This window comes from Oryx dammah, unplaced genomic scaffold (genome assembly GCF_014754425.2).
Source record: "Oryx dammah isolate SB20612 unplaced genomic scaffold, SCBI_Odam_1.1 HiC_scaffold_19, whole genome shotgun sequence".
Lineage (NCBI taxonomy): Eukaryota > Metazoa > Chordata > Mammalia > Artiodactyla > Bovidae > Oryx > Oryx dammah.
Genome location: NW_024070203.1, coordinates 21,878,209 through 21,897,667, shown reverse-complemented (window position 1 = coordinate 21,897,667; position 19,459 = coordinate 21,878,209). Strand labels below are relative to the sequence as shown.

Below are 19,459 nucleotides of genomic sequence, written 5' to 3'. Positions count from 1 at the left end.
TTTTGACTGCAGAGGAGTCAGTGCCCCGAAATCCTAGGTTGTTCATGCGGTGAAGTTGCTCAGTTGTGTCTGACTCTTTGCGACCCCATGGACTGTAGCCTACCAGGCTCCTCTGTCCATGGCATTTTCCCAGCAGGAATACTGGAGTGGGTTGCCATTTCCTTTGGTCAACTGCATATACAAAATGAAATTAGAAAGATAAAGTGTTGCCAGATTATAATGTGACTGACTGTGCTGTTAGGCTAATTTTAGACCTGAGCTCCCCGTTATTGGGAACCTTACAGGTGTGTCTGAATACTGATCTCCTTCCTTAGCTCTTCAGGTAGCTGGGTCTGGTCTTGGGCAGTCAGCTTACAGTGCAGGCAGCCTTTTCCACTGAGCTCTGTGTGCCTTTCATGTACTATAATTTTGTGTATGTGTCTATGTGCAAAATCTTGGGAAGCTCAGCATTAGTCAGTAGGCTGGATTTGTTTTAAAATTATGTTAGTCTGAAAAAGATTCATTTTAGAAGCAGCTCTACCAGCAGTATAAGAGGGAGTGCTGTATTACCACTTCAGAAGCCATCCTCAAAACTATAAGAAAAGATAAAAAATTCTGAAGAAGGGCTGTCTTGAAAAATAAATATGACGGTGTGGAGATAAAGAAGGTTTTCTTAGAGACATTAAAATTGAGTTTAGAACATGTTTTTTTATTAATTTTTTTTATTGAAGGATAATTGCTTTACAGAATTTTGTTATTTTCTGTCAAACCTCAACATGATAGAACATGTTGAATAGAATTGATTAATACTAAATTGGAAAATTTGGAGTGGAAATGGAACTGGGGGTATGGAGGGCCAACTTTGAGGTTCTGTACTGATTTTTGGCTCTTCAGGTGTCAGTGCCCCTACCTCCATGTCGTTCAGGGTCAACTGTATGAAACTGAGTCCACCTATCAATTTTATTTTTTAAATCTGTTAAAGTCTGAGAGCACACTGCTTTGTATATTTAGTAAAAGCAAAAAAAGACAAACTCTCTTAATTTTCTGAAATTTTTTGAAGTCTGTAATAACTGGAATTTATACGTGAACCAGTCCATTCTGAAGGAGATCAACCCTGGGATTTCTTTGGAAGGAATGATGCTAAAGCTGAAACTCCAGTACTTTGGCCACTTCGTGCGAAGAGCTGACTCATTGGAAAAGACTCTGATGCTGGGAGGGGTTGGGGGCAGGAGGAGAAGGGGACAACAGAGGATGAGATGGCTGGATGGCATCACGGACTCGATGGACATGAGTCTGAGTGAACTCCGGGAGATGGTGATGGACAGGGAGGCCTGGTGTGCTGCGATTCATGGAGTCACAAAGAGTCGGACATGACTGAGCGACTGAACTGAACTGATACCATTTCTAACTAGCAAATAATGGGGGAATTTTTTTTTTTTTTTAATTGTAGATGAAGATCGACTTTCTAGAAGGAAGAGTATTGTGGACACCGTATCCATTCAGGTGGATATTTTACCCAACAGCATTCCTTCTGATGATGTGGTAAGTTGCTGAAAGTTTATGACCAAGTACTGTCTTGAGATAGATGTCAGTCAATTTGAAAGAGCTTTTTGCCCCTCAGCACTTTTAGAAGCAAATACAATTCTGAATTATTCCTAAATAAATAAAATTCTTAGTAGATGTTAATTTGATTTAGCCTTGAACTTGTAATTTACAATTTATTTTACTAAATTTATTTCAAATACAAAGATACATAAATTTAATATTAAGTGTTATGGTATCACTGCATTTCACATTGTAGTAAAAGAAACCATAGAACTAAGCTTTTTTAATAAGTAAGAACTTATATAAGGCCTGTTATTAAATAAATAGGCCCTCTAATCCTATTTATTTTAAAAGATTTATGAAACATAAGTTACGAGAATAAATGGGATTATACACTCTCTAGTGAAGCCAAATACCCACTACTTTTAGAAAGTTTCAAAATTTCACCTATGAGAGAATTTTTTAAATCATTTTGGAAAGTAAATATAACATTTAATGTAGGTTAAGCTGTATCAGTGACCTGTGTACTCTTGAAGGAGTTATTTGAAATATCATAGATTTAATGTTCTCCTCCTGTTTCAATAGAGCACAAGAGTGTACCCTCCTGAGTTATAGGAAGAAAAAGCAGCCAGTATTCTTTAGGACTTATCCACACAAATCAGCAGAGAATTTTTTGATAGTCAAGTAAAAGTGCCGATGTGCCAGCATGTCAAGTCAGCCTCCTCCTTGTGGTTTATCCATTGTTTGCTTCCTAGGTATTTCATTATTTCTCTTGGTACAGTATAAATGATTAAAAGAATATCCATATAAGAAAAGGGGAAAGAAATTGTCTGAATTTATGCTTTCTCAGCCTCCTCCTCTCCCTCCTGCTTCCAAATCTTGTCAGTTCATTTGTGTGCCAGAATTGTATTTGGTGGCCAGGGTACAGCCAGTTAATTTATATTTTTCAAGGTTTTTAACTCCCTCTTACGTAGCATTAATCAGTTTCATAAAGAAATTACCTTCAGAGCATTGGAGTAGTTTGAATAAGCTGTTAGTGTTCATTTTGGAACTTGGGGCCTTAAGGTTCTTTTAAAGTTTTCTTACCAATTTAAGACTCAAGAAAAAGCATCTTCCCTAAATTTCACCTCTCCAAAGCCATTTTAATTTTTATACTCATTATTAGTAAGGAGGATGCCTTGCTAACTCTATCTTTAATGATTATTAATTTGCTGATAATACCTTTGGAGGGAAGAAATTCATCCAAAGCCATAGTTTATATGTGTCAAGAGTGCAGTCTGTTTTATTGACTGGAATTTTTCCCTTTGCCTTTTGTTGACCATTTTTATTTCTCCTAAAAATACATATATAGCACTTCAAACTGTTGCAGAGAGTCAGTTTATTTTAATAAAATGAACTGAAATGACATTTGCATGAAGACTTAGTATAGGAGGAAGATTCTTGAGCATGAATTTTACATTAAAAGTTCATTAATATATTTGTTAAATTATTAAAGATCCTTTTGTTTTATCTTTGCTATAACTGTAAATCCTAAGTCAGATACACCTTACCCTGAGTATTGGAAAAATTAAGTACAGTTTTTAGTTGAGTGCATTGGAGTTTCAAACTCATTTACCGTTGTGGTACCTAATTTTGTGTATTAGGAATGGTTGTTCAGATATCAGAAAACACAATGACGGTACCCTCTAGGCTAAAACCAGGTAATTTCGTTGTGTGGACAGGAGAGATTTTCATCAGTTAGGTATTCACCAGTTAATGGTATAACAAAATATCAAACTGAGAATATGTATATTTGCTAACAGTGAATCAAATTAAAAACTGCTCATTTGAAAAATCATTATTTCATCAAAATTATGTGAAATTATATATACATAATCCCATATAGTCCTCAGATATATTTGATACCTGCTTTTAGAGCTTGTAACTTTTTTTTTAATGTTTAGATGGAGATCATACCAAAGCTTTCATTTTTCCCTAGATACAGCTCAGCTTTTTACTAATCTATTAAAATACCTGGGCCATTTGTAATGTCAGTTCTAACATTTGCAATTCAAGTTTTAGCCCACTGTGAATCCTTAGTGAACTTCTCCTAAAACTTGCCCTATATATGTATAAAGATATCTAAATTAAATTAAAGTATTCAAGAAGATAAATGACTAAAATAGAATAGAGACATATCTGCTGCCTGAAATTAAACAATCAGCTTGACTAATAGAATAAAGCACCACAGGCATGACTCTCTGATCTCTGGTGCTTACTGAGCCCCATCAGCATGACTGATACACATAATGAATATAAGTAAAACCTGAAATCGTGACTTAGTTCTTCTCTCAAAAAGATAATAGTCAGTGCTTAATTATTTGGGGGAATGGATGGGAAGTTATACGTGTTAAATTTGGAGTACAAATTAAATTTTTTATACAAAATTCAGTCACTGGTCGGCTGAGAAGGATTGTCACTTTTTCTAGGACAAATAGCAGAGATCTTTTTATACATACATACATACTGCTGCCTTTTCCCCAAGTACATCTGAAGGAACCTATATGTGTGCTAACAAAACAAGAAGGCACTCATCAGTGAAAGTGACGTGACAGCTAGTCTGGTTGGAAAAAGGTGAATAGCAGATTTTACACAGGCTCAAGGGCGTTGTACAGTCTAAGCGAGAGTTACGGGTCATACGTAAGGCCAAAGTCGTAAAGAGTAAAGGAATGTTGAAACTCCTCCAAAAGCCTGTCTTTGCGCCATTTCCCGATAACTGCAGCACAACCAGTGTTTTCTATAGAACAGACTGCGGTTTGCTTAAGCACCAAATGAAGTAGGTGGCTTGTATTTAGCAGCTACTTTGTATGAAAAATATGAATCATTAAACATTAGTATAAAGAAATTCCTCTTTTTTTAAAAAAAAGAAAGAAAATTCACAAAAGGCAGGAGTGGGAGACAGGGTTAGAGAACATTGCATCCCCAGGCCGAGGGCTTCGTGTGTACTCCACTCTGATAGGAAATGGCAGCACGTTGAGAGTTGGTCAGCATCATCGTCAGAGCTGGGCTTTCGTAAAAGGAGTCTCAAAAGTGTGACTAAGCTACATCAGAAAGAAGAGACTGGCTGTAGAGAGGCCAGATAGGAGACCCCTGTGGTGGTTTGCACTGAGGGTGAAGCGGGTCTGGGGTATCCAGGCTGGAGATGGGGGAGAGGACCAGCAAGGGCTGCAAAGGGACTCGGAGGAAGGAGGCAAAAACAGGAGGGAGACAGAGTGACTTGAGAGGTTCCATGCTGAGGAATGCATCATCATTCTCTGAGGAAAACAAATAGAGAAGAGTTACTAGATAAAGTCCTTTAGCTTTTCACCCACCCAGAATTGAACAGGTAATAGGTAAAAGTTCTGTGTAACAAGGATCCTGGCCTCTGGCTTCTCCTGTGTTCTTTCTCCTGTGCTCTAATCGTTTCTCAAAAGTCTAAACGTCTTAACCAGTTGTAAGAACAACTTTGAAGTGCTAGATTGCTTCTAGGTAAAAATATTTGACCAGCCAGAGCCTAACCTTGTATATCTGCTCCAAATATCTAGAACAAAGCAACTGAAGATTTCCGAGTTTAATCTGACTTCAACTAGGAATATGAACCTTCAGTAGAAAACCTGAGGTAGTGAAACTCTTGCTGCTTGATTTCCAGCTAAAGCCTTTGTATTACAGAGAAGCTCAGGTGCAAAGCATGGAGCCTTCCGCTTTCATTAGCCTTTCTGCCTTAGACTTAGCAAAAAGAAGCTCATGAGCTAAAAGTAGGGATGACCAGAGTCCAAGGCAAGTATTCATATATCCTTTCTTAACTTTTATTGAGATACTGTAGTTACTGGATATATGATTCCTCCTGAAAATGTGTTAGTGCCACAAAAAGTACCTGACTTTATATAGTATTCCTTTGTTTATATAGCACAAACATGTCTCAAAACAGGAGAGATTTGAAAACTTCAAGTTAAAGGGTGTTTTCTGGAGAATCAGACTTGGTGGTTGACCTTAAAAGATCCAGAATATGATTATTTTAAGATGTTGGTTAACTGTGCTCATTAAACACTTCCCAAAGTAGTGATTCTTGCTTTTAAACCATTCAGAGTTTCTGATTATTTCAGTTTTTATTTGTAAACATATATGTGGTACCAAAATTATAGAGAGTATAGAATATGTAGTTCTCATTTATTATACAGCTGAAGTTGCATTTATACATAATCTCTGCCTTGAATATTAGTTGCGTTGCCTTAAAGGGTGCTAGTTCTGCCAGCCTAGCATCAATCTGTAACCTTGTTTGGAGAACCACTGTGCAAGGCTATTGTTAAAACCAATGAAAACATGATGATTGTATGATACTGTGGCGTATAATCATGAATCCAGCCAACACAAAGAAGAGAAAATACTTGTAAAAGGTCTTAGATGACTTATAACTAGGTGAGGGTGTCATTTATATTGACCTTTCTTAACCCTCTGTTTTACTTAAAATCACTTTTCTCTAGGTTAGTAACACTGAAGAAATCACCTTTGAAGCACTGAAGAAAGCAATTGGTAAGATTTTTGCTTGTTAACTTCCCTAGTATTTTACTAGCTTATCTTTATCTCAGTACTTGTTTAGATGCCGGAAATACCAGAGGCCACATGGCAAATGTATATACTGTTGATTTCTCTATAAATACAGTATCAGTTTATTAGTTTGCATTCTTTAGATTTTTGTGGTTGTCCTGGCTGGTCCTGGATAGTTATTTTCCTTTGTATAGACTGAATTTTCTAGAGCTATGACAGCGCATCCCTGTGTATTTGAATGTCACCCTTTTATGGTGGCCAGCATTCAGGCTGCACGAATTTGTGAGAAACAGTCAATGTATTTCCTTTTATAGGAGATGGGCAGATGAAAATTCTGAAAATTACGTAGAGTCATTTTTAGTAGGCTTATAGCAGTGTAATTAGAGGTGTGTTTCTAATGGGGTAGGAGAAAGGAGCTGGCAGAATTTGTCAGTAGACATTATCACATTAATTCTTGCTATTTCATCAGTGAGAACACTGAGGCAGAGAAATTAACAACTTTCCTGAGAGCACATAGCTAGTAACTACCAGAGCCAAATCTCATACCCATGTCTGACTGACTCTAATCTTTCCAGTTATCTTTGCATAAAATAATACTCTTGATTTTTCTCCTTTGACCTTTCTGGAAATAAATTTTACCTCATGTAATTTGCCTCTTTTAAAAATTTTTTGAATGATTCCTTCAATTAAGTATTAATATAAATTCCTGGTGGCTAATGATGCTCTGAATTTATTTCTAATTGGTAAAGCAATGGACCATGGAAATTGACTTTCACTATAGAGAGTGGAAATGGGCTCTTGATTTTAAGAAATATTAGAATAAGAGCATCATTATCAAGGGACATGAAACACTCTGGTGCCCATCATACATGAAATAAAATCTGACCTTTTTCAGCTTAATCTTATGGAAGATTTTTTTTCTTATTGTAATATGATACCAGATTTGTCAAAATAAAATTGAATTCACTAAGCAATTTTTAAACACCTATTATGTGCAAGATACTTTGAGACATTTAAACGTTGATAAGGCATGTTGAGGAATTTACAGTTTGGCAGTGTTGTCAGAGTATCTTTGGTCCCCTGGAGCCCCAGGGGAGACTCTTTCAAGAGATCCTCAAGTCCAAAAGTATTTTCTGCATAACACTGGGACATAGTTTGCTTCTCTACTGCATGTACTAACATGAATGAAGGCAGTGGCCTCAAACTCTTCTGGTGTTCATCACATTCTTTGATGCCACGTACTCTCAGTTATTAAGAGGATCTACAAAAATCAGTGGAGCAGTATTCCAGATGACCATTGCATGATGTTACAGAATCATGCATGAGTAGAACTCTATTCAAAGTGTAAAACAGATCAATAGATGTTAGTATAACCAATTGTAAAAAGTTCATTAATAAAGTTTCAGATTCCATATTGCAACTAACTTTTAAGAAACTACCACTTGTCATATTTTATTGTAGAAGAAATAGCTACAATTCTGTGAAAAGGCTATTGAATTACTCTTTTCCAACATATCAGTACATGCTTGTATGAGTTTAGTTTTTTTCTTTATAAACTTCAACCAAAATAACATATTGCAGTGTATTGAATGTTTGCAGATAGAATCCAGCTGGCTTCTATTAAGTCAGACATTAAAGGGATTTGCAAAAATATAAAACAGTGCCATTCTCTTCACTAAATTTTCACTTTAGAAAATATGGTCATTTTTTTCATTAAACAAATGTTTATGTTAACATACAGTGGCTTGAGTTTTTGATGAATTTAATGAATATTTTTAAAGTCTCATTTTTATATTATAATACAGAAATTATCAAGTGATATAACGTATAAAGGAGTCTTGAAACCAGAAAGTTTGAGACCTGTTGGACAGATTTGCCGCCTGCAGGCCAAATTTGGGTGGAAGCATTATTTTCAGAAATTGAATTTGAATAAAGACCAGCTCTAGATGTTCAGCTTGCCCAAGTCTGTTTTTTTTACCTCTTTTACTGACCTAATTTAAAACATTTATGTCTCCTGCCTGGCCTCTGGCACATTTAAGCTTGTGACCCTAGGCCAGTGAGTGCTAGAGATGTGATTGTAATTCTGTATTACATTCATTCAGAAGTACGTAAAGTCTACAACTTTGTTAGCCTGACACAATTTCATAGGGAAAAAAAAATAACCTATTTCCTTTCTACATGCTACTTCCCCTTTTCTAAACTAGCTAATTGTTACCTAGTTTGTGTACCTGAAATGGCAACCCACTCCAGTACTCTTGTCTAGGGAATCCCACAGACAGAGGAGCCTGGTAGGCTATAGTCCACAGGGTCACAAAGAGTTGGACACGACTGAGCGACTTCACTTTCACTTTACTTTTCACTTTGTGTACCTGAAGAGCAGCTTTGTTTTAAGAACCTTGAACAGAGTGTCTTTTGCCTTATGAAATTGTTGACTCACTGGGTTGTTAAAATAGACCATCATTAGCTAACATTAATGAGCCTTCTTTCAAATTGTTAAGCAAATAGACACAGTTATTATATCAGTAATATCAAAAAGACAGACCACTTATTGTTTTATTACCTTTGACCAGACCACACATCATTTAAAGATAAAAACAAGCCCTTTTCAAACTATGGAAGATAAATGGAAAAGACTAAACCAGTATGGTTCCACTTGACCATATCTATATTTCAGTCATGCCATTCATTATCAGATTTAGCAAACTTTTTATTTAGTACCTCATATGTGCAAGGGCGTGATTATAAATAAAATAATCATCCTTCAGGAAGGGGCTTGAAGTTGCTTGACTTGTAGGAAGTTGTGCTTCTGCTTTTTTTTTGGTAAGAGGGACAAAGATAGTCTATGAAAAAGGGTTTTGTGTGGTGTGATTTTGAAGTTTTTTGTGTGTGCTTTCTGGCCTCAACTAAGGCTTTCAGGGGTGTTACACGTTTTGTTTTTTCCCTAAACAAGTAGTCCTGTAAATTACCCTTATTTTTTATGCATAGATCATTTGCTCTTAGGGTCATTGGCAGTGTTATGTGAAATTCTATATTCCTTTTAATGGTTGTTTTTTTTTTATAAAAAACATTTATATAGATACCAGTGGAATGGAAGAACAGGAAAAGGAAAAGAGGCGTCTAGTGATAGAGAAATTCCAGAAAGCACCTTTTGAAGAAATAGCAGCACAGTGTGAATCCAAAGTAAGTGAACACATAGTGAAGGCAGTGGGGATGGAGTTTGATTTTTGCTGAAGCTTTTCGTGGTAACTGATGGGTAGATTCTAAGCTTTAGGCAAGTCAATAGAATCCACAAGGTAGTAGATTGGATAGGGACCGAAAACTGAAGATGTAGCTATGAAGCCTTAAATAATGTCTTTGTGCGGTATGAGCTGATTGAAATGGCAGATCCCAAATTAAATGTTAATGATTTTTGTTGCTTTGAAATTTTTTTTGCAGTGGTTTTCAATGATTTTGCTGTAGGTCTTTTGTTCTGTGTGTATATCAATTTGTTTGTACCAATGAGACTAGGAAAGGAATGAAGAGAAACTTTAAATTTCAGTGTATGAGACAGATAAAACCAAACATTCTGTACCATCAGCTTAACAGTTACACTTATGCTTTGTCCTTTAAATCACTTGTATTTTTACATATGGATATTGCGTAAGTAATAGATCCATTGTTAACATTTGTTTTTTCTCCTTTGTAGGCAAATTTGCTTCATGATAGACTTGCTCAAATATTGGAACTCACCATACGGTAAGGGTTTTGGTACTACAAGATGAATAAAACAACAAAAACTATTAGATGCTTATAAATTTCTAGCTTTTAAGTAATTCTGCTTTTCATTTAGAGTAAACCCAAGATCATATAGATATCTTTGTCTTAGTAGTTTTTCTGTTTACTGGATAGTCTGATACCACTTCTTGAAGATTTTCTAGCTTTCCTTTTTAGATCACTTAATTCCTTTAAAATGGTTCTGTAAAGACAGGGCTTCCCTGATGGTTCAGTCGGTAAAGACTCCGCCTGCAGTACATGAGACCTCAGTTCAATCCCTGGGTTGGAAAGATCCCCTAGAGAAGGAAATGGCAACCCACTCGAGTATTCTTGCCTGGAAAATCACATGGACAGAGGAACTTGGCAGGCTACAGTCCATGGGTCACAGAGTCAAACACGACTTAGCAACTAAACCACCTTATGGACATTTGAGTAATTGGAAGACTCTTATTCTAGTGATATGTTTAACAAGGTAGTTCTCAGATTTAATCATTTTGACCTACAAAAACTACTGTTTTGTATGGTTCAACCTCATCATTCTTCTAGGGCCATAACAATTCTGCCTCTGCAGATGGCTCACTTGAATTATCAAACATCAATTGAGATTTTCCTGCTGCTGCTGCTGAGTCACTTCAGTCATGTCCGACTCTGTGCAGTCCCATAGACGGCAGCCCACCAGGCTCCCCCGTCCCTGGGGTTCTCCAGGCAAGAACACTGGAGTGGGATGCCATTCCCTTCTCCAATGCATGCAAGTGAAAAGTGAAAGTGAAGTCGCTCAGTCATGTCTGACTCTTCGAGACCCCATGGACTGCAGCCTACCAGGCTCCTCCGTCCATGGGATTTTCCAGGCAAGAGTGAGTACTGGAGTGGGGTGCCATTGCCTTCTCTGAGGTTATGTCTGTTTGAGTCCTGTTATTAGTTATAGTTGGCCCTCCATATCCACGGGTTCCGCATATTCAAATTCAACCAACAGTGGTCAGAAATATTTAGCGGGGGGGGGGGGAATCCCAGAAAGTTCCAAAAAACCAAAGCTTGAATTTGCTGCATGCTGACAACTACTTCCGTAACATTTACGTTGTATTAAATGTTATAAATAATCTAGATATGATGTAAACTATAAGGGAAGATATGTTGTATAGGCCCCATGCCAGTACTGCTCCATTTTATATAAGGGACCTGAGCACCCAAGGACCCGAGGATTTTGCTGTCTGTGGGTGGTCCTGAAACCAAACCCCTGTTTACACCATTGAGCAATTGTATTTTATGCTCTGCAAACATAAGGTATCTAACATTGGTTAGTCTGTGTCTATTGTTAAGTAATAAAGCACATCAGAGAGGGAGGGGAAAACTCCAGGTTCCATCTGAAGAATGAATTTGTGCATATTCTTATGCTGACTCCAGTGTGGAGACTGCTCTGTGTACAAGGTGGCACAGTAAATGAGCCATGGATAGAAGCTATGCTTCTGAGATTTTTTTTTTCCTACATCTTTTATATTTTCAGCTTGATTAAATCGGTTTTGCCTCAAACCTTGTATCCTATAAACAGAATAAACTGGTAAATGCTCAGTTGACTTGCTTTTTTTCCCCCAGCCTTTTTACTGCCTTCCTATGCAAGGCACCTTTTCATCAGTGTAACATCTCATTCCAGGAATTAACCACCATGCCACCCCCTACTAAGCTGAGAATCACTCATTTATAAAAGTTCAGAACAGAGAATCAGACTAAACTATGCAGTATGCTCTATACCTTAGATTCAGTGAAAATTGCTAGGTGTGGGCATTTATACACAGCCTGTGAGTTTTAGTGCTTTTCTTTGTATAGGAAGGTGCGAGGATCTGGGCTCATTGAAATTGTTACTGGAATATGCACCTTGGCTGTGGGGCGGGTGTCTAAAGAATAGAATGCTTCCCATTTCTCCCCATCCTGAATCCCCCTCGGCGCACAGTTGTGGGAAGCAGCAGTGGCTGATGGCTTGACCTTGTAGAATGAGAATGGCAGGCAACATTCCCTGTGTACAACATCTTTGTTGCCTGTTAGTTCTAATAGTAAATATCTACCTGCTTTGTATCTATTGTTTTTGCTAATCCTCACCACAGTCCTGAAAAGTTAGGTAGATGCTGTGTTTTTTTATTTTCCAGGTAAAGACACTGAGGCTTAGAGAAGTAAAGTAACTTGCAGAAGTTTATCCAGCTAGTGAGTGGAAATAATCAAAATTCAAATCTATAACTCATGTTCTTGACAAGAAATATTGCTAGAGACCTCTATGTTACATTTAATCCCACTATTATAACTATGTGGATTTAGTATTTTAGGATAAGTATTATGACTAACTCTTTCATTGGTACTGCAACTACTATTAATAATTTGCATTTATTAAACCTTATTGCTACTAGTTATTTATTGAAAACTTGTGGTATTCTAGGCACTCTGTTGAGTGCATTCTTTTATTTAGTATTTACATCACATTTAAAAAATATGTAGTGTTTATTTTTATTTTACAGATGTAGAAACAGATTCATGTAGATGTTCGGTAATTATCCAAGGTCAGCTGGTTAGGAAGTAGTAGTTCTGGGTAGTTTACATGATTCAGAGAAATGAAGCAGGCTTCTCAGTACATCTTCAGGGTTTTCAGCTTCTGTCTGATATGTTTGCTTTTGCTAATTTGCCACTCTAACTACCAGATAGGCTTCCCTGGTGGCTCAGTGGTAGAGAATCCACCTGCTAATGCAGGAGACACGCGATCGATCCCTGGGTCGGGAAGATCCCCTCGAGAAGGAAAGGACGACCCACTCCAGTATTCTTGCCTGGGAAGTCCCAGAGGAGCCTGGCGGGCTATAGTCCATGGGCTCACAGAGTCAGACATGACTTAGCGACTAAACAACAACAGTCAACTACCAGATAGAGAAACGAGTTTGTATTCTTGAGAAAAGAAACAAAATAAGCAATATTATACCTCAGTTTCCATTGTTCCTTCATTCATTTTGACCTTAGTACAATAAGGAAAAAAAATTATAAGAAATGCAAAGGAGCAGGAAAATACAGTAAGAATAAGCAGCCCCACAGATCAGTTATTGGAATTAGTATATATGATCTTAAGAGAACACACACATCAAAGAATTTAAAGGAAAATAATGTATATTTTAGGAGAGAACTGAAAACTCTGAAAAAGAATCAAATTGTAGTTCAAGAACTGGGTGATACAGTATCTAAAAGAAGAAAAAATGTCATTGGATGAACTTAATAGTATATTGGACATTATAGAAGAGTCTGCATATATTGCTCATAGTATAAAATGACACAAACACTTTGCAAAACTTATGAAGAAGTTTCAGTGTCTTATGAAGATACCTGCTTTTGATCCTGTAATCCCATTTCTCAGTATTTACCCAGAGAAATTAAAATGTTAGAATGTTTTAGCAGCTTTTTTCATAATTACGAGATATCCATGAACGGGAGAATGGAGAGAGTACACAAATAGTGGTGCTCTTGACACAGTGAAATATTATTCAGCAGCAAAAAGGAACACATTTGTTGGGGTGGGGGGAGGTAAGCTTAAAAAATACACGAAGCAAAACAAATCAGACATAAAAGAGTATATCTTGTATTGACCCTTTCTGTGTCTATATGGACCATTCGTATGAAATTCAAGAATAAGGGACACCAATCTTCAGTGACAGAGATCAGAACACAGTCAGTGTCCCTGGAGATATGTGAGCATGTGGAGTAAGGAGAAATTGATTGAAGACACCAAGGAACTTTTTTGAATGATGAAAAGTGTCATCTGTATCGATGGTAGAGATAGGAATTAAGTAACTAATCGAGGAAAAGCATTTGTATCATATGACAAAAGATCAGTTTCCCAAATTGATAAGAGAAAAATATGTGAGTAGAAATACAGGCAGTAGACTCAAATAGGCAATTCATTTTAAAGGAAACACAAAATGAATACTAAGTATGTACCATTAGTAGTAACCCAAAATGTGAAAATAAAAATAAGAATGAATTCCCTTTTGCCTACCAGAGTGCCCAAGATGAGAACAAGAGAGAACAGTTATACCCAGTATTTATAGTGGTGTATGAGGATGGTGCAGCCAGATGTTGAAAGAATGAATTGTGGGGATTCTGACAGTGTGTACCCATCTCAAAATTGTGAATCTACTTTGATCCAGAAACTATATGTGTAAGGCTGTAAACCAAGAAGACAGGATAAAATTATGAGAATAGACCTGTCAGCCTTTTTTATAATAATGAAAAATGGAAATGAATGTACAGTCTGCCCATGGAAATAAATTAATCATAATATATCTATATATTGAAATACCATGCTGTATTCATCAAAAAAGGTTAATATATATATATAAATAATAAAAGGTTTTTTTACTACTGAAACAAAGCATGCTTATATGAATGGATATGATGTAATCCCATTGTTAAAATTATATATACCTGTATTCAGAGGAGAATGTCTAGTTTAGAACTTAAAAACAGCTTAGTGCCACTGTGATCTATGCACCACGCCACCTTGCAGCTGGCCCGCAACTCCCGTCACACTGACCCCTGTGACAGCAAAGCCTTACCCTGCTGTTGGCAGGTCGCAATGGGGATTCGGTGTGAAGGAAACAGCTTTCCACACACCTGCTGACAGTGCCTCGCTCTTCTCTTGCAGTCCTCCTCCCAGCCCATCAGGAACACTGACCATCACTTCCGGGCACGCCCAATACCAGTCTGTCCCAGTCTACGAGATGAAGTTTCCAGATCTGTGTGTGTACTGAGTGGCTCATGAAGACCTCAGCAGAAAGTGTAACAACTAGGGCCAAGCTGACTTTTCAGGGTTTACTTTACTGAAAATTATGATGAAATTTACCTTTAACCAAATGCTTGGCATACCAGGTTAGAAATTTTGTAGCTATATGATTTATAGAGTACTTCTGAAGATGGGTTTATGCCATGTTAATTTTTTATTTTTAGGTTCCTGTTGGCTTTTAAAATTGAACATATATTGGTCTCACATTAATTCATTGTTAAATAGTATATTTAAAGCCTTTCACAAACATATAATTAAAAAGTTAAGCCTTCCAGAGTTGAGGATGTATGAAGTGTCTAGTGTATTTCTTAGACATCTACGCAACTGCTTAAAATTAGAACTGCTTTTGTTTTCCTTTGTCTGCAAAAGCAAAAACATACTAATATATCAATCGTGGGCCTGCAGAACTGTCCTGGGGCTTTTTGTCCCCATGTTTTGGATGCTGTGATCGGCATCCTTCTGTTCATTTACTTCAACAATATGTGACTGTCATTCCTCAACTTGTCTATGGTAATAACATTTACTGAGTAATAGTCCTAGAATATGACCCCAAAATCTCCATATGTCTAAGTGTCTAGTCCTTGTAATACTGTGTTTTCTGCCAAAAGTTTGACCATTCTACTTGAGAGTCTTAGAACTTACCCTTGGAGTACCAAACTGTGCAATATTTTTTACATCATAAAATGTATTTAGTTTACAGACTATACTTTGAAATTATAGTAGTATTTTTGCTGTGGCTCCATTAATTAAATGAGCTATATATTTAGAATAGGAAAAAAAGACATTAAAAACAGCTACTAGTTCACCTGTGAAGAATGTGTACATTTTAATTTCTCTTGAGAGCACATTATTTTACATTTTTATATGGTGCATTGTTTTAAATCCTCATAGTCAAAAAAATGCCCCAAATGGAGTTTTGTGTGTAAGATTTGAACTGTAGCTTATATGCATCTCTGTTTAGGATTCATGATATTACATTTGAAAAGAGTGCCTATGGGTTTAGCCATTAAGTGTGCTAAAAGATTGTCGGTTTAAGCTTGTGTTGATTTAATAAGCTACCAGGATTACATGTGCTGAGAAACACATAGTGTTTTCTTAAAATTATGTACATTTTAGTGAATTCCATCACACGACAAAAATGAACAACTTTCTTTGCAACTCTTATAAAGTGACTTTAGGACATTTTTATAAAATAGTCTGTTTATAATTCTACCTTTACAGGTTTTCGATTCCTTTTTACATCAAACAGTATACACATCACAGATTATGACCCAAAAAAACAATTGAGTTTTAGCTTTAGCTTTTGTTTAAAAAGTCATAGTGAAGAATAACATGTTATTACTTTGTGTTTACGATTATTTAGGCACTTTCAGTAGAAACAAGATAGAACAAGTATACTCTAAATTTTTTTGAATATTTAAACCAAAGTACAGCGTCTTGAAACATCTCACAAAAGATTCTAGTCTTTGAAACCTGTCAAGCATCCGTGGTGGTTTATTCAATGTAGAGAAACAAGACACTGTTTTCCAAATAATAGTGCGGTCACCACTGGGCTTAAATGGCTTCATTGCAGCTGTCACTATAACTTTAGCTCTCGACCAGGCAAAAACGTTTCAGCATTTAATAGGCCAATTTTTATGTTTTTCTTTATTTTTCCTTTTTTTCATCTGTATTTTTAAAGAAAGATGTTAACTTTTGATTGTGCAAAAATCTAAGCAGGGGGACATGCAAAAACGATCATCATCCACTTGGATGTCATTTTATAGATTAACACTGTGTGCTTTTGTATGAAAAATCTATATAATTTAATAGTATAAGAAAAGAAGATATATATTCATTTGCACTCATGCAAAACAAACTTTGCTGGACATAATTTCACATTTCTCTGTGATTTAAAAATGCATGTATAGCATGTGAAGGAAAACCATATCAGTTAATGTTTATCACACTTTTCTTGTGGTCTGTTTGTAAACAGTTGATTTAGGTTTGGGGGGGATTTTCTTGTTGTAGTTGTTTTTAGATCACAGTAGACTTCTGTATATGCTAGATTACTGAACTGGTCTCATTAACGATTAGTAAGAAATGTGGATTCGTGTCCTTGGCTTGCTATCCCTTCCGGGAGATGGCAGGAGATCGTGCAAGTCATGGGTATGCGTGCTATTTTAGTATAGCCAGTTTGGGTACTGAGTGTCTAGGGTGTATTGCTATATTTTTGTAGATGTTTAAAACTCAATAAAAACTGTTCATCGTTCTCTCTCTACTGTATACTGTTGCTTATATCATTCATTTTTTTCCTTGACATTGAATAATTAACATTTAAATGTTCCTTCTATACTTGTATTGTCTGCTTATATAGAGTCATTGGAATTAACCTGAACACACACACACACACACACACACACACACACACTCTTCCTTAATACTTCTGAAATCATTTTCTTTAAGAATCTTAATTCTGTACTTTACCAGCAGTTAACTTCCTCACAATATTTTTCTTCTGCCTGTCTGAAAAGGGGGGGACTAATTTGTTTTATTTGTGCCAATATATGTACTAAATGTAATGAATTGAGTTTTTTGTAATGTAAAAGTTCACTGTGCAATTCATATGTAAGCAATAAAACAAAATCTAATAACTTTTGTATAATAGCCATTCTTATAATAGCCATCACATTTATTAAACTAATCCACTGTTTGGATTCTATTAAGAATGAAGTGCTTTAGTAAAAATCAAGTTGCCAGGTGGAGTCATCCTCACGTACGTGGGAAGAATCAGCTCCGTAGCTGCGGTCGTGATCAGATGTGGCTGAGATGAAGCTCTTAGCATGTGCCCGGAGAGCACTGTCGCCGTGTCTGCATCAGTCTTCGTGTTTGTATTTCCAGCCCCACCCCTCTGCTGTATAAACCCCACAAAGCCTTTCTCTCAAAAAGCATAGTTCCCCTAGTACCGTCCGCTACCTGGCCTGCTTTGCTGCCACCCTTGGAGCTGTGCACCACAGCCCATGGGCTTCAGGGTCTTCCTGAGGGGTGTGGTGCAGCAGCAGGGAGCCCAGGCTCTGGGTTCAGATCCCACACTGCCACTTCCTAGCCGAGTGGCCTTCAGGAAGTGGCTCAGCTTTGAGCTTTGAGGTCTGTAAAAAGCAGCTCTTAGGTTCTGCCCCTCAGAGGTTATCTGTTGAGGGGTAAGTGAATCACTTAGAAGAGGTTCATCGTGTCATGCCTGCATGGCACAGAGTAGGCACTCGGTCTGTTTATCATGAATGATCCTTGCATTTGCTCTGCATAGGGTCTTATTCGCTATTTGGGGATAAACTGATCTGAAACAAAAAGGAACTATTTATAGGAATCAAGCCCCGGGAAAGGCAATAGGGTAACTGAACCCAGAGCAGAGGAGAGATGGAAGGATTGACCTTTGATATGGATAAGGAACCCTGTTTTTCATTGTGACAAGAAGACAAAGACCACCAACAATTCTGTAGCTTTGGTGGCAGGAAGATCAGGGCACTCCCACTGGAAAACTTCAATTTTCTCAACAGTATTAGGTGAGGCCCTTAAGACAGCTGGCCGTATGCCTTGTATTCCTGCATGTCTTGTGAACGACTGCATGTCTTGTGAACAAAGACACTAACCATCTTTATTCTGGACTACCTCTCTAAGGTTGTATACAGCATACAGACTTGGAACACAGAGATGGCAGGCACCCATCTGGTGATCTCCCTGGAAGGCAGGAAAGGATATCAACCGTCGGCTTGGCACTGTGACCTTTTGATTATTCCTAAGGTTTTCAACCCTGTTGACTCCAGGATGGTCCACACCATGGAGGCTCACGAGCATGAACCAACTCCAAAGGCTCTGCTTTCCCACCTGAGGAGCAGGCAGGGACCTTGTACCATGTCACCGCAGGCCACATGATTCACAGGAATCGAGAACCAAGGATGCAGTGTGAACCTAGCGTCTGTGTCCTTATCAAATACTGAGGGGGATTCTGGAGGCATTGCCTATTGCCTGGCACACGGTAAGATCTCAGTAACTATGGGGCGGGTGGGTGAATAGATGATATAGTTTTAATTTTTTGTAATTCCTATTACATTCATCTGAGTCCAAAGGGGCATTTGTATCCCCCAAACTTATAGCCACTGGGATCATCCCCTATTCTTTTAAAATCAATATTGCCAGACCTAAGACAGGGTTATCAGTGTTTCTTCTTGGTGGCAGCTGTGGCCACTCAACATACCAGAAAGCCTGTCATGTCAGCCCTTGGCATACATCTTTGGTGGGCTACTGGTGACCCATGTCATCTCATAAGATTGATTAAATACACTCCTTCGTGTGTGTGTGTGTGTATATATATATATATATATATATTTTTTTTTTTTTTTTTTAATAGGAAAGGTAGCTTTCAGTGATTAGGGAGTGGAGATACTCTTTCACCCTCCATTCCTCTGTCATCTCTTGCAATCTTCATTTGTCAGTATCCACAACATTGCTTCAAAACAAAAAGAGGAACTTCCCTGGCAGTCCAGTGGTTAGGAATATGCACTCCCATCGCAGGGGCTGCAGGTTCAATCCCGGATCTGGAAACTAAGACCCTGCATGACACATGGCAAGCCAAAAAGATGAAAACAAAGAAACGGTTGGAATATTTATTGAGTGTCCCCAGTGCACTCCAGGAAGCCCCGAACCACCCCCTTGTCTGCCTTCTCCAAAGGCACACTCGCATGTGAACTGACAGGTCACAGTGCGTGTGCAAGGGTCTCCCTGCACTGTGAGCCTCCGCTGAGGATGCAGAGGATGAGACGGGCCCAGAGAGGCCACAGG

General features: G+C 37.6%; 1 protein-coding gene across 2 annotated transcripts in view; it reads left to right on the top strand.

The window, feature by feature from the left end:
- EFR3A (EFR3 homolog A) overlaps window positions 1-17,280 on the top strand; it is an 83,683-nt gene extending 66,403 nt beyond the window's left edge. Inside the window, exons 19-23 of one of the 2 annotated variants that reach the window (XM_040262120.1) lie at window positions 1,430-1,521; window positions 6,024-6,072; window positions 9,164-9,267; window positions 9,773-9,822; window positions 14,507-17,280. In XM_040262120.1, the coding sequence (XP_040118054.1) occupies window positions 1,430-1,521; window positions 6,024-6,072; window positions 9,164-9,267; window positions 9,773-9,822; window positions 14,507-14,612 (401 nt within the window). In that variant the 3' untranslated portion in view covers window positions 14,613-17,280. The remainder of the gene's footprint in view (window positions 1-1,429; window positions 1,522-6,023; window positions 6,073-9,163; window positions 9,268-9,772; window positions 9,823-14,506) is intronic. The other variant, XM_040262121.1, reaches the window with a different exon arrangement.
- The last annotated feature ends 2,179 nt before the right edge of the window (window positions 17,281-19,459 follow it).